This window comes from Hippoglossus stenolepis, chromosome 23, assembly GCF_022539355.2.
Source record: "Hippoglossus stenolepis isolate QCI-W04-F060 chromosome 23, HSTE1.2, whole genome shotgun sequence".
Lineage (NCBI taxonomy): Eukaryota > Metazoa > Chordata > Actinopteri > Pleuronectiformes > Pleuronectidae > Hippoglossus > Hippoglossus stenolepis.
The window spans coordinates 7597851-7613112 of record NC_061505.1 but is presented as its reverse complement, the minus strand read 5'-3'; the positions used below and the strand labels follow the sequence as shown (position 1 = coordinate 7613112).

Sequence of the window (15262 nt, the reverse complement as noted above, 5' to 3'; positions counted from 1 at the left end):
GCATTCACTGCCTGGGAGTTAACTCTTCATCGCTGGGGACAACCCGCACACATCTGACGGGGGGTGGGTGGGTGGGGGGCAGGGGTGGGAGTTCATGAACCTATAAGGCAGACCACATCTCATTAAGAGCTTGGCTTGAAATGAGATTGGGCCCCTTTTTTTCCGCTTGTCCCTCACTGGTTGGATTGATTAGTCGGCAGCCAATCAATGTTAATTAAGGTCCGGAGAAGCCTTTAATTGTGGCGTATGAATCATTGTGTCAGACCCCGCCTTGACCTTCCCGAGACGTACACTGTGAACGGCCTTGCTCGGGGATTAAATACCTTTTATATATTGCAAGGTAATGGCGGTCCGTTAAACGAGTATAGATCTGATTGTATACTGTGGCTCGCAGCACTGCGACCACACAAGGCAAACAGGAACCACACCAACCCTTCAACTCCCGTTCCTCCGACTTTTTGCAGACAGACGCGGAGCACGCGGCCCGATCGATACCTAAACAAAACGTTTAAGAGTTAATGTTGTGAGATAAGTGCTGCTATTATGTGTGAGGCGAGAGGCTCCGTGCATATGAAGTGGGGCTTTGATTGATGACTGCCAAAAACAAAATGGCACATGAGAACACCACCGGCAGTGTAATTGTGTTTAGTTTTTTTTTAATGAAGACCTACATTTCGTGTGTGGAGCTGATTTCGCACTCAGTTGATTGTGTCTGCTTCCTCCCCCCCCCCCCACCTCCACCATCACTTGCACCACCAACATCCATCATGCAGCAGTAACAAAGTAATCTGGATGTGGGGCGAGGTGTGAGCTGCGCTGCCTCCAGCTCTTCATGAATTTAACCGCGACGTTGACTTCTGCCCCGGAAAAAAAAAAAGGAGACAGGTCAAATTTATAATCTCTCAAAAGTAAAAAATGTCACAGAACTCGGTTTGCTCTCCTCTCTCCTTAATCTTCTTTAGTTTGTTTTTACCGTGACTGAAGCACTGCACCGATCTGGGATTTATCGCAGAGTGCCAGATGAAATCTTCATTGTTATTAAAGGTTTTTCAAAAAAAGCACCGAAAAGATTTTAACGCTGTGAGGCAAACGTTTCTCCAACTAAGATTTTAACTGATTAAACTTCAGACATGAAGCCAGTTGGTCAATTTCTTCAACGTCAGAGTCATGGAGGCCAGTGTTCTTGGGACAACGTTGTTTCCTTCTCCAGATCTTCCCAAGATGCACTTCTTGTCTCTGAGCTCTGCACCTCTTGGCTTGATTTTTGGTCGGAACCATACACTGTCTATAAAGATGGATGGCACGTCTCTACTTCCTCCCACTGTCCAGACACGAAGCCAAAATATCCTGGATTCCAACGCTGCCATCAGGCACACTAGGAGTCACGTTGTCCATCTTTATATAAAGTCTATAGTCTGAACAGAAGTAGAATACACATGTATTATGTATGTATATGTATATTTTATAAGAGAAGAGACCGGATGCATCATTTTGATGCAAAGTGTAGTATAACTCTCATGATTATTGCTGCAGAATTAAATAGTTTCCGCTTCACTAACCAAACATTAAACAACTATCAACTCATTGTGGCCAATATGAAGGACTGTGTTGTTTGTTGTTGCTCTCCATGTTTACACTAATTGAAATGACCCTTTTTTTTTTTTGCTTCCCTTTTCAGATGTAATAACCGGACCCAGTGTGCTGTCGTGGCCGGACCAGACGTATTCCCCGACCCTTGTCCCGGGACCTACAAATACCTGGAGGTCCAGTACGAATGCGTCCCTTACAGTATGTATCCCTCCGTGCTCGCACGCTGATCCCTGCTGATGCTCCCACTCTTTCTCAGTTCCTCCCAACAGCCGTGACTCAACAACAACACGCTTGTGGTGTGTTCAAATGATCAAATATCACATGTGTCGCACAGTCAAGTCTTCACAGATTGAAAGACACAGCAGTGGCTGTCCAGACGAGCGATGATTCATGTTATTTGAGAAAACACAACACCCTGCATGAGGTCGGGAAATATTATCCACAATGTCATTGACATGTGAAAAACAATACAGCGGTGCGGGCCAGTGTTTGAGTCTTTGTTGAAACTGACAAGACATTAACATTTTCTTCGTTTTCCCCTCATCCCACACGGCGTCAGTTGTGTCGGCAGTGCTGCAGCCGACACTGAGCATCCTCTGTGGGGTAATGGGTGTGCAATTTATTCAGGATAAAGTAAGTATCGTAAAGGGATACGATTAAGGTGACGCGACAGGCAAATAATTTGAGACAGATGTAGATTTGTTTCCCAGAATAACTACCGCTGTGTGGGAATGCTGCACACCTGTTAGTGTAAGCTACGTTTCATTTCTTTGGATGGCGCTCGTCACTACCTTCCCATCAGCTTCCCCAGTTCACAGCATTTTTTTTAATATCTTTGAGGAATCACGTCTGATTAAGTCGTGTCTCTGTTGTCGCGGCAGCAAGAAAAGGCCACTTGACTTTCATCAGAATCAAAGATGCTTGTTTTTCCGGCTCAGCTCAGTGGATGCCAGTTAATGCTCAGACTAGAGGCCTCTCTGACGGGAGTAAATAAAGACAAAAAGCAGGATTTAATTAGTGCAGCAGGTGACAAACACAGTCTGGCTTCACGCAAGTTGAGGTGGAAACATTTGGGCAGGGACTGGAAGGATCGGCGGGGGGGCAACAGGATGAGCACGCAGGGAGGAAGTCCAGGTGAGGCCAGAGGAAGTGGAGTGGACCATTGCCACGTGACCTGAGCTATTGTGTTAGGATGACCTCTGAAGTGGAACGCCAAACTCTTCCTGCCAAAAATCCCGACATACTCTGCTCAGAAATGACATTAAAACTGGAAATATCTGGTCACGGGGCAGTTATCTGTCTCGTCTGCAGCTGCCGGGGTCCAGGCGAACTCTAATAATTCAGATCAAACCCACCTTTTGAACATGTAATCATGGCTCCCTCAGCTGTCTGCCTGGCAGGCGCTTTCATGTATGTGCAGTAAAAACTATCTGGACCTGTGATCCCCCAGATGACAGGCGGCTCTTTTGTACCCGACTCTGACATATGCACATTTTGCCATGTCAGCTCCCCAGTGTCGGTGTCTTTCCTCTCTGACAGCATCTAACACTTCCCCGTAGAGGGGGCGCTGCGATGGGGCAGTTACACCTTTTGCACACTCTGCAACCTGGACCTAGGTCTAACCAATCGGAACGTGTGCAGTTGACAACGTCCCATTTTGAAGCATCAGTAGTTTAAGAAGAACTTCCTCTTCTATCCAGTTTGAAACGTTTGTTTATTTATCCAATATATTTGTCGCTATTCACAGATTGTTTGTCTTTTAAAAGGACAGGATGTAGCCGAGACAAGATTAACGGACCAAATGCCAATTATTTGTGATTTTGTGTTGTTTATTTGCCTCTCTGTTGATGTGCAAAGCCCGTATAGGTATGTAAACACTCACAGTGTGGACTTGTGGCACTCAACTGCTCTACTAAAGTCTTGTTTACCTGTAGTTCGAAGCAAACACTGATGTTGGAACTGTTTTTAGCGAGCCTAGTGAAACTGGGGCGATATTTTACATCCTAATTTATATTTTCTTGATCCCATTGATTGGCTTTTGTGCTTAATTACTTCCCTTCAAGGGGAAACTGTCGCTTTTCATAGTTTATATTTTTGGGCATACTCACACGTGAAGGCTCTGTGGGAAAAAAAGTGTTGTGGAGGAAGCTTTGTAATCCTGGTGTGTCCTGATCTTAGTGACACGATACCCCTGCCCTTTAGTCTTAGGGCGATCCTCCTAGATCTATTTCCTCCACAGTGTTCAGTAGTTAGGGTTCGAGTCCCACCTTCCACCACTAGAGATCAACACAGGAGTGACTTGTTTATTCCTATTTCCTCAAACCTGATTGAATTTTTCCCCCTGAACCCTTTTTGGAAAAAACTTATGTAACCTCCGTTCCCATCCGATTCCATTACACTGACTTCTGGCGTCTTATTTGTCACATATCATGACTCTCATGTAAAAATGTTCCCATGAAATGCAGAGGCTTGGTTTTGCCGCTCTGTCACGATCCCAGCGACACAGAGTAATTGCCCCCCCCCATCGGATGCGTGGCGCTCCCCCCATTCAGGCGTCTGACTCAACCACCAACCTGCCAGGCTCCTCTTTCTTTTTTCCTTAACAATATAATCATCTTTCCTTTTTGAGAAGCCGAGTCAAAACACGGAACAGTGAGCCAGTGTTCCCTGGCAGCTTTGTTGCTGTAACATCGGGGGACGCCTATTAGTGGTGCACTAGTGGGGGGATGGCTGCACCTTGTTTCCACTATGGATTGCGCCCCCAGAACTGTTGCAGGGTTAAACATTCTGCTGGCGTCGCGTAAACATTACAGAAGTCGCGTAGGCGTTTATTTGTATGTTGAGTGTAATCAGTAGCGGCCACTGGAGACAGATTTTCAGATGCAGTTTAGAACATGGCGGGGATCAAGTTCACTTGTGGGGTCCCGGCAGACGATGGAAGCAGTCGGACCCTCTTTGAGCCACATTCAGAGACTGTGTCTGCGTCTTGCTTAAGAAACTGCCTTACCTGCATAATTTATAATATACTAAATCCTAAATCGGTTAATCCTGTTCGAATAATCACGGAGTAAAGTTGGCAAAGGGGGGGAAGTTTGACACCACGAAAGCTCAATTGTGGATGGGCTTTTAACACAAAGTCTCTTTACCGCCTTCTTGAGACAGACTGAAGGATTTGAGTGTTTAATAAGAGAAGCAGCCGCCCGTGACTCCGACTCTCCGTCAGCGGTGGAGCCCGGACTCTGTATTCCTCTGACAAGCTCTCCCTAATACTCTCCTTTTCTTCCAAGCCACCCTCACTTTCACTTACACTCACTTACTTGTCCTTTAAGTGCTGTCACTATGTGCCCCTCCCCCCCACAAAATATCTGTATTTGTCCTATTCGGAGCTTCTTCTCTTTTAGGATAATTCACCGCCGCTGTTCCCCATGTCTTCCTAAGCCGGCGAGATCGTACGATCTGATCCACCCCCCTAATAATCGATGGTGCCGCAGATGCAATATTGATTTTATTAATTTGGGATTTGATCCGCTCCATCAGTTATAATGGAATGTTAGTGTCTTTGCCGTGAGCTGTGTGGCAGTGTCACCGCTCAAGGCAATCCGTCATATTTTCATATTTCAGCTGCCATCGGAATGAAACTATTTGAGCTTTTGTAAAAAGAGTGGAAAGGAGTTTATATTGTGTTTTAAAAAATAAGTTTTAATTTCAGAATCAGTTCTCCTGCAGTTCATGTTTGCTCCTCCGTGCACTCAACAGATTAGCGAGGCCACCCTCGGGCAGGAGTCGTGCGCTGACCCTTTTTAAAATGACTCATAAACATGGCCGTGCTCCGGCGGCCGACATCCGTCTCTGCCTCCGCCCTCTCACCTTGACTCGCCGCAGTTCCGCGGAGGGAATGCGCGCCTATTCTCCGAGTGCCCTATTAAAACCTCCCGCTTCCGCCCCTTCCTCGCCGTGTAACTTTCGCTTTAATAGCTCCTCCCAAAGGTCGGGGCTTATAAGAGGTAAGCACAACTGCGTCGCACTCCCAACCTTGCCTATGCACTCTTCCTCCGCAGTAATGAAATGCTTACATCCCCCCGCGGTGGCCCCCTCAAATTCTCCGACTCACACAAGAAAGTGCAGTCAAACTTGCGTTGCCGTGCTCCGTGAGAGGAAGAGTCTCTCTGTTGTTGACAGCTTCCTGTTACGTTTCATGTCCTCGCTCCCTGGTAGCAACCATCTCCTTCCAGTAATTAGCTGCAGCGTAGAGTCTATCGGAAACTGACTGATTTAGTTCAGGCGAGCGGTCGAACCCGTCGTCCCACAAAAATGAGGTATAGGGGCTAATTGCACGTCCTTTAAAAAAAAAAAAAAAAAGTGACACTTCAGTGTGTGTGAGGCGGAGGAGATGGAGAAGTGAAATTCAGAGAAAAAGAAGAGAGTGAGAGAACAAACGAAGAAAACCTGCTGTCAGTGTGTTGCTATACATAAGCCACTAGTTCCCCCCACTGTTTGTAGCTAATAAGGACAATGTAAAATCCTGTCTCGCACAGTGGGATCCAGCTCAGCCCTGTCAGATATGGCTCTGGCTCTGAAAAGCTAAGCCAGGGCATATAATCATGCAATCAATTCCCTGATTTGAGCGGAGCGCCGTAATCCTGGGCTCACTGCTCTCTTCCTCCGACTTGCCACGCGACGTGTCGTTGTTCTTTTATTTCCAACTCGCCTAATTCGTTTTTAATTCATTTTGCTAATATTAACACACCTAGCAGGTTCAGGGGGCTCTAATCGAATAATGGGATGGATTGTTTTGGCAAGTTTCACCCGAACACCTGCTACCAATCTCCGTCCTTCTGTGTTGGCAAGTGAAGCCATGAAATTGATGCTCTGCACATGGCTACCACGCACTCTGTCGTTTGGGCATAATAAGGTGTGATTACAGGGCCTGTTATCCAGTGGTCACACCTCAGGCAAACGCCACCTGTGTGACCAGGACAGGGCTGCACGGCCTCAAACCCCGGCCTTATTGTTTCAATGCCCCGACACTTAGTTAGTTTCTAAAATATGGATTTGCTTTACTTGTTGCTCCCACTCGCACGTCATCGCCCGGCACTTTGACAATCTTTCCCACAACTCTTGAGCCTTTGCAGGAGCAGATTGCTCTTTTTCACGCTGTCAGTAAATCAACTAAGCAGATTGTGTGGAAGCTCGGTGGCTCTTTGCCCTTGGGCTCTCCGATCCACGTTGATCAGGTCCAGCGTGGGAGTCAACAAGCGTGACAGCCGATACATCACGCAGCCACACCCTCCGCGCTCCCCGCTGAAATGCCAGTGAGCATTAGCCTGCTTGTTCACACAGCGTTTTCTCCCCCACCCCACCCACCTGGATGACCAGCTCCACTTCTTCCCGTGTGGGAGGGGAGGGAACTCGCCATCTCATCACTCAGTGACAGCTGACCACTCCCAAAGCCGCGCAGCACGCTCTGATGACGATGACTTTCATATCTCACTCTTCCAGATTCGCACTAGTGTCACGGCCGGGGTTTGCAGAGATTGATCTTGTCACAACACATTCTTTTTAAACCCCCTGCTTTGCAGAGAATTCCAGCTTTTGAAGACATTCTCCCTTTACATCTTAGAATGGAACTGAAGTCACACTTTCCGATCCATTTTTGCACATATATATATATTTTTTTTTTTATATGCATAGGAATAGGAATGCATAGTACTTGTACTCCTTTTCCCTCAAGCGTCTCATTGGTGAGATGCATGCACTGGTAGGTGATGTGGCCCAACTTAGTTTTTGTCTTCAACTATACTGCTCATTCACTTTGAATGGGGGTGACGTCATGTGTTGTCAAACTGCATTACTCCAGCACCAAGTGACTGACACACAAACACGTTAACACAACGCATTCATGTGAGGAAGGTGGAGCAGGATGGGTCGACAACAACTTACTTTTCATATATGTTCTTGACCTTCTGTAGGGCGAGTATAAGACATATAATTGAGGTCATTTTTTTTAGGTATGAATAATAAAATTGATCATATCTAGCTGCTTTTAGTGTCCTGGTTTTATGAATCATGGCTCAGCATCACTAATGTTTTTCCTTCTATGCAAACTCAATATCTTTATCTTCACCAGGACTTTAAATACCTTATTGATCAGAAGAGTGAGGGAGGGAGGGAAGGCACTTTTATTTATAGGGCTGTGGAATATAGTTAAAAATAATATTGCTATATCAATATTTTGTTTTACTTATAACATCATTTATATTTTGTTCTTTGAGATAAACTCTATATCGATGTCTGCAGCAGTAAATCAATTTTATATTTTTATTTTATTTTGAAATGGTTAATTTAAAGAACAGAAGTTAATATGATCAACATGATTAAACCGTCATCATACAATTTATAACGAAAACCTTGAATTATCGCCCAGCTTTACCTCATCACATGGACAAAACAACGTTAACTTCCTGATTTACTAGAATATAATAACAAATAACACATCGTCCTCATATTTACTGTTGCACAGTGTTTACAGGGATTTTCATAATAAGAGCCTAGTCGTTTTGGGAGGGTCGAGATTAACAATGGCCCTTTTACACAAAAAAAAAAGATATTACTTCCCCTGTTGAGAGGAGGTGATAATTGCCCAGGGAAGCAGTGATTACCAAAGTGGATAAATGGCGGTAGGACAGGGGTGAATCTGGACATGTGGAAACTGTTTTTCCCCACTAATGGCTATATAAGCTGGTGTAATCTATCAGCTTCTTGTTTTCTAGCCGCTGCTCTTTTGCTCTCCAACGTACATCCGGGATACGGTCAGAGACCCAAATGTGCTGCGACATATTGGAATAAATGCCGCCGCCCGCCGAGCGAGCTTCCACAAAATCTTCATAAACACTTCCATTTATATAACACAAGCACCGCTTTCATCTCAATGCTTTTCCTCCACCGGCGAACCCACACACACGTACCCATAATCTTGCACGCACGTCGGAAAGACTTGTTGGGATGCCAAGTGTCGAGGATACAGCTCTAATTAGAGTTCTGGTCTCCTCAGGGGGTCTCGCCTCTTAATGATAACCCTACTAATCAAAGCTCCTTTTCCATTTCTTTTGTCTTTTTATTTTATTGCTTTCTTTGTTCACTGGTGCTCCACCACGTCCAGCCGACACACCAGACACCCTTGTGGCTTTCTCTTCTCCCCCTACGACCTCCCGCATCCCTCTGTTCTCCGCCAGCATTCCAAGGTCCTTGAAAAATCAAGACATATTATAGAAAGTGCAATCAGGTTATTTCTGCTCCAGTTGCCGCTGTGTTCCCCAAAAATGTATTTCATTTTGTTTTGCCCAGGCTGCACTACGTCTTGTTCTCCCTCTGTTGGTTGCTTCCACGTGGGTAGCAGGCAGGACGGGCGCCAAGTCCTTGCACCTGTCCCCTCGAAGAGAGAGACAAACCCACACAGGCACATGCTCGCACGCACACGGAGCACCCTGCATTGTCAAGGTTATGAGATAGCATAGCCGCTCCCCCAATAGGAGGGGGAGAGAGAGAGAACGCGACGGAGACAGAAAGGAGACACCGGGGAGGAGATACGAGAAGGGAGCACAAAGAGAGCAGACAAGTGTTTGAAAGGGAAAAAAGGACTGTTGGAGAAATGGAACCTGTAATGATGGTATGGGCGACTCACGAGCACCAGCCGAGGGAAATGATAGGAGGAGGAGAAATGAAGGAGATGAAGAGAGAATTCGGAGAAAGAGAGATGGTGGCCTGCACGTCCTCCCCCATCCTTAGGCACATGCTATTCAAAGCCCCGTAATTTGTGTCATTAATTAAAAAGCTGATGGGATGGAGTTAAGGGGTTCGCACTCTCGCAACTCCTCGGCTGAGAGGGAGAACGAGGGAGACGGAATGGAAGAAAGACGGGTGGTGGTGGGGGGGGGGAGGAAAATATTGCAAAAAATATTGCAGCCATTCCGCCATGAATCTCTATTAGTGGCTAATGATACCATTCTGATACCTCTCGACCATTAGTGTGAAATTGGGAAGCATTAATTATTCAAATGAAAATCCATACAGCTGCCGCTCACATGACAGGGGCCCGCTTCTCCCAGCAGCTAAAGGTCCCCGCCGTTAGCTGCGCCGCCTGCGTCTAAAGTAGCAACTACACCAGAATAAGTATGCAGGGTGACATCTCAGGTGGAATTTATATTTAACTCGTGCATTATCTGAAGGAAATACACGATGGGCTGCATTATGCATCGGCAATATAATTTGTACAAAATAACTAGAATGGCACTTAGTAGAGCATACCTCCGCCAAGGCCCAGCAGTCCCCTTATGAAACCACGTTTTTTTTTTTATTCACTACATCCAGTTTTTAATTGGAACTGCACCAAACTGCACACACTCAGCGGTCCCCTGAACATGCTCGATTCTTTTTTTTTCATCCAAATCCCAAAATGTATCGCTGAGAATGTTAAAGAAAGTGGAAATACTATTTTGTTTCCACCAAGTTTGGTGGTAACCAGTCTAGTAGTTTCCAAGTAATCCTGCACTAGCAGATATACAGACAAACGGATGCAGACCAAAACATAACCTCCTTGGCCGAGGAAAAGAAAACATTTTAATTTCACCGGGTATTGTGCAATCACGGAGACCTCGGGCTGTGATCTGACAACGAATTTGCCTCTGGCTAATATTTTGGGGCCAGTGGAAACAGCGGATATCCGAGTCAAGACTCCATCTTCCGTTCGCCGTACACAGTTTACTGTCCAACTAGCATCTTCTATCACATGAGACAAAACACAGTGATTCAGGTCCAGACAACATTTTTGGCTAATCTCCATCAACAGCTTTCTGCGTATGAATGCAGATGAATTAAAAAGCTGAAAGCAGATGCGTTTCGATTCATCTGTTCCTTCCTCTTTCGCTTCTCCACACTCTGATTTCAATCAGATGCGATTGGTCCAAACTAAAACGGAATATAGAAGGATTCCAACCTCCAAATCTTGTCCCTCCCCTATAGATTCTACATGCAGAATCTCTTTATATATGTTAGGCATGGTGTGGGGATACTTCAGCACTTTTTAACTCCTGTTATACGCCATCAAAGCTGAATTACGTCCACAAACGCGAAAACACTTTGTTTTTGCGTCTACTGTAGGTTTTTCATAGTAATGAACAGCTGCTACGCTCCTTTATCACCGTTAACAAAAAAAAGATAGTATTTTAAAGGCAATGCCATATATGTAGCTTGCTTTTTCAGCTTATTAGATTTGCAACAACAGCTTGACCAATTAGACAAGCTGCAGAATCAGCCACGTTGCCTTTATGTGCTTGGCAGGTGGAGCCGCGGAGCAGCCAGAGCGATACAAGCTGCGTGCACACACATCAGTGAGTTATTGTTTTGCCCAAACCTGTTGCCAGGATTAGCTCCAACCTGGCTACTTGCGTATATTTACTCACCATCTATGACCTGGTCGGACACTTGCATAGGAAAACACTCATCTGACAGATTGATAATAAAAATAAATGTTCCCAGTTTTAGTATGGGCAGCTGCTTTTCTTCTTTTTTTTTTTGTCCTTGACCCAGTCCCTATATAAACCACTTGCTGGGAGTGAATGAGCAGCACTTCAGATGCCTTGGAGCAAGGCACTTAACCCCAAACTGCTCTAGTGCAGCTTCTCAGCAGCCACAGGGTAGGTCAGCTCCCATCCTCGGTGAATCCACACCAGATAATTAATGCACAATAACAGACTTTTGTTAATCGGCACGTCCAGGAGATGTGTAAATTTCAAGAGGATTTTTTAGATTTTCTCTCCTCGCCAGTGATGGCATTTCCTCCCGGTTTGTTTTGGCATCTGAGGAAAGACGCTTCCAGCTGGCCATCTCTTTTTCCTCTCAGGAAAATGTGCCAGACCTTCTCAACTCATCACGAGGTACCAACTGTCCCTGCAAAAGCAGAACGATGAATCCTCGTATGTCAGGTGACAGACTTCTCTGATCATCCATCAAGATGATTGTCAAATTATAACTGGGAAGCAGCACCAGCCCCTGAAGAGGCTGAAAAAATATCAAGAGCCCACCTGTTATCTCCAGCTTGGTGTGTGGCCCCCAAACACCCATCATGGAGTTTGCGTATTTCTTCCCAATTCTCTGAACCCCATGTCTGCTTTTTGAATAACTGGATGGTCAGTCAGTGATGATGATCGCTTATTCAAATAATTTGCTCATCCCTTCCCTGTGTTTTAAAGTTAATTCCATTGAAGCACAGCATATTGGCAGGTGGTAGGATTAGCATTAACATCACCATCAAACAATTCAGTAGAGTATTGTGTTTAACTTCATATGATCTCTAAATGAGTGGAAAATAGGTAAAAAAGCTGTTTGTACTCATAGCCATTATAAGAAAAGATGTGGAACAGAAGGGACATCGAGAGGCTAAATGATCCATTAGATTCTCCCTGTGTGTCCTTAAATAGCAGGAAAATGATTCTTCAAGTGTTTTGCGGCAGACGTACAGAGGTCGGAATCACGAATCAACACTTAAAGGTGTATTTTGTTTGGTGGAGGAGCATGTGACCCTTTCACAAACCCGAGAGTAGCTCTGAAACAAAACCCCTAGTTTTTAAATTTGTATTTGTATTCATCTGCATATTTTGAACATGAGACGGGGGGGGGACAACGAGGAAGGAGGAAAAGATGAGAGAGCTAAGTGCTTTTTAGTTACTCACTGACAGCCGTGAGCCAAATTGTATTAAGGTCACAATGGGGGTTGGCGGGGTGGAGTTAAAAAAAAAAAAGCCTTTCAAATGAATCAATTTTCCGTCTCACTCGGCTTCTCACGGCCGCTCCTCTTGTGTCGGTGACAGAGTGAGATAGGTCCATCTCTCAGCACCTACAATACACTAAATGCAGTGAAACACTAGTGGACGTAACGGGAACAAATTGGTTCGAGCGATTTGACGGGTGACCTTGCCGCGTTCAGGCGGGCGCCCTCTGGTCAAGCGAGAAGCTGCAGCCCCCCGGGAGCGTGCGTGTTCCCTCGTCACGGATTTCATCCACATCCTTTTTTTTACTCCCTTCTCACACCATCTCCCCCGGCGATTGCGTCGTGTACCACTTCTCACATCCCCACCACTAATGCCTTTCTCCATAGATCATTAGCCTCCTCTCCCCTCGCCACTGTTAGCGATCGCTCAATCAGAAATGCCCGGCCCCCGCCGCGGTCCCTGCTGTGTGGCCGTCGCTCGTGGGAGTTGAACGGGCTTCGATCTGAGATGTTTGGCTGTTTACTTTGATTTGATCTATGGTGTCCATGTTAGGTTACGAGGCAAATTTGAGTTGCCAGTAATGGTGGCTCAGATGTAGCCTAGAGCTGTAGTTGCTTGGGCTGAGTAAGGACTATTTAAAACAATTTTTTACAGTTCATTATGTACCGTACTGTACCTGTGTACAATTTTATGATCTGACAAACCCAGTTGAAAGCGTCTCCCATCCCCGTCATCTCTCCCTCTCCTGCTCTTTCACCCCGCCCGACACGGCTCCGCCTCCTGCTCCGTTTTGCATTGGCTCACTGCCTTGCGTTCATATTGTTCACCTCTAATAACTTTCCCATCTTTCAAACTTTACCCCCACCTGCCCCGACACACTGACCTCCGCAGCTCACTCTGTTGCTCTCTCCATTTGGAGGAGAGGACTCTTGTAAGCCCTGGTAACAGAGGTTAATCCTCTCTTATTAGAACCAGGATTACTGGAGGGGAAGGGACAGGAGCGGGCTCGCTGTGTGGAATCCAGCCCCTGCTACAAATGGAAGAGACCAGGAAAAATGCCCTGACTGACATAAAAAGCTTGTCCACAGAGGAAGCGATATATTGAGTTGAGACGTAATGGCCTCGGTAGTTCAGCCTCCAAGGTTCTTCTTGTTGTGACACAAAAATACTTTTTTACATTTCAGTTATACGTTAAATTATTCCGATTTTAATAAAATAAATCTTACGTTGAAGAAGATTTTTCGGGCAAGGTTATACTATATTTACCAGGGCATACTAACGACTGAAGCTGGACTTATTGATAATAGTGATATTAATAATTGATCAAACCACTGAAAATAATGTGAAGGCAACAACTTGGAAAGAATGAACTTTCTAACTTGGCAGATCTTCCAAGTCTCTGGTGTGTTTTGGTGTCTTTCAGCTCGTTGTTTTGGTTTTAATGGCTCACAATTTTTATGTTTTTGTCTGATTTTGCTGCTTTAGTCCGTTACTTTAGCGGCAGGGAGATGTTTACTGCAAAATCCACAGTACCAGACACACAAAGATAGTGGCGAGCTCTTAAGTGTAGTGTAGTATTGATTTGCTTAGGGGTCAGATAGTAGTTGGTTGAGACCAAAATAAAGCTGACAGGACACTTAACAGTGTACTCATAGTAGTAATCTTTATTTTGCTTAGCATAGTGTAAATAGTGGTTGCTAACATATTAGCTATGTATGTATACATGTTATCGTATCAGTCTGTTTAGGTCATAAGTGATAACATTTGATTTTCAGTTTGAGATTATTGAACTGAGCAATGTGAAATCTACCCGATTTGCATTTTTCCTCCCAGTTGCAGCTTTAACTCGAGAGCTCTTTGCTCGACCGAATGTTTTTACGGCTGCAGAAAATAATCACGTGCTGTTACATCTGTTTTACACGTTCACATCTCACAAACATGTTTTACAGTTTAAGACCTGATTAATCTGTCTTTTCTTCCTCCAGTGGTTTTTGTGTGATGCAGGACTTTTTTTTTTTTTCTTTCTCTCCTCTCCGAAAGCTTTCAGTTTGATATAATGTGTCTCCTCCACTAACCCCCTGTTGTACTTTTGTGTGACTGTTGTAAAATAAAGACAGTTATGACATCATTAATCTGTTCTTTATTTCTTTTCTTCTGTCTTTCTCTCTCCCCTTCATGCCTAAATATAGAAGTGGAACAAAAAGGTAACTAAATGCCAACAACTTTCCATTTTTTTCACCTGCATATTCATTTTGTTATATGCTTGCTTTTTTAATTTTTTTTATTTTGGTGACGGGTGGCCAACGCAGGTCTCTAGGTCCGCTCTCATTGTGTGGTTCATCGGCGTGGTTACGCATGTCATTCATGGGGAAAATGAAAGTGTTACCAAACGACATAATTCTTTCTCTCATTTGGTCGTGTGCATCCAGAACAATGAATTCTCATCTTCAGTCCTTGTTCTCCAGCGCCGTCACATCTCGGAGGTCTTGTGACGTCGCCACATATATAATCGTTCTTTATGGCCGGGGTCATTAAAAGACCCGCTCCCCCGCTCCCCCGCTGCAATCCCGATGTTTTTCCTCCGTGTAATAACTGAAGATTATTCCAGCTCTGCTTTATCAGCTGCATAATATTAAAGGAGAGGTGATCAATAGCTTCTCCAATAAGCTGTCAGCATTTTTGATTATAGCTCTAACACGATGATGGCCATAACCTTCAGGGACTCACCAGCCGATACTGGAGGTGGATCTCAGCGGGCGTATTTTTCGACCTTATCAGCGCGGCGTGACGCTGCGGGACGCACGCTAAAATCCTCACACGTGCCCCAGGAGCACCGTGTTTGTCGTCACACCTTTTCGCACGAGTGGGAAATATGTCCTGTGTCAGACATTAACCACAACGCTGGA

The 15262-nt window shown here is 45.1% G+C and overlaps 1 protein-coding gene across 8 annotated transcripts in view; it reads left to right on the top strand.

Annotated features, from left to right (window-relative positions):
• Positions 1 to 15262, top strand: part of LOC118102439 (adhesion G protein-coupled receptor L3) — a 202458-nt gene that overhangs the window by 100196 nt on the left and 87000 nt on the right. For 6 of the 8 annotated variants that reach the window (XM_035148603.2, XM_035148604.2, XM_035148614.2 and 3 more), the window contains 2 exons: positions 1679 to 1788; positions 14546 to 14560. In XM_035148603.2, coding sequence (XP_035004494.1) covers positions 1679 to 1788; positions 14546 to 14560 — 125 coding nt within the window. The remainder of the gene's footprint in view (positions 1 to 1678; positions 1789 to 14545; positions 14561 to 15262) is intronic. The other 2 variants (XM_035148615.2, XM_035148613.2) reach the window with 1 other exon arrangement.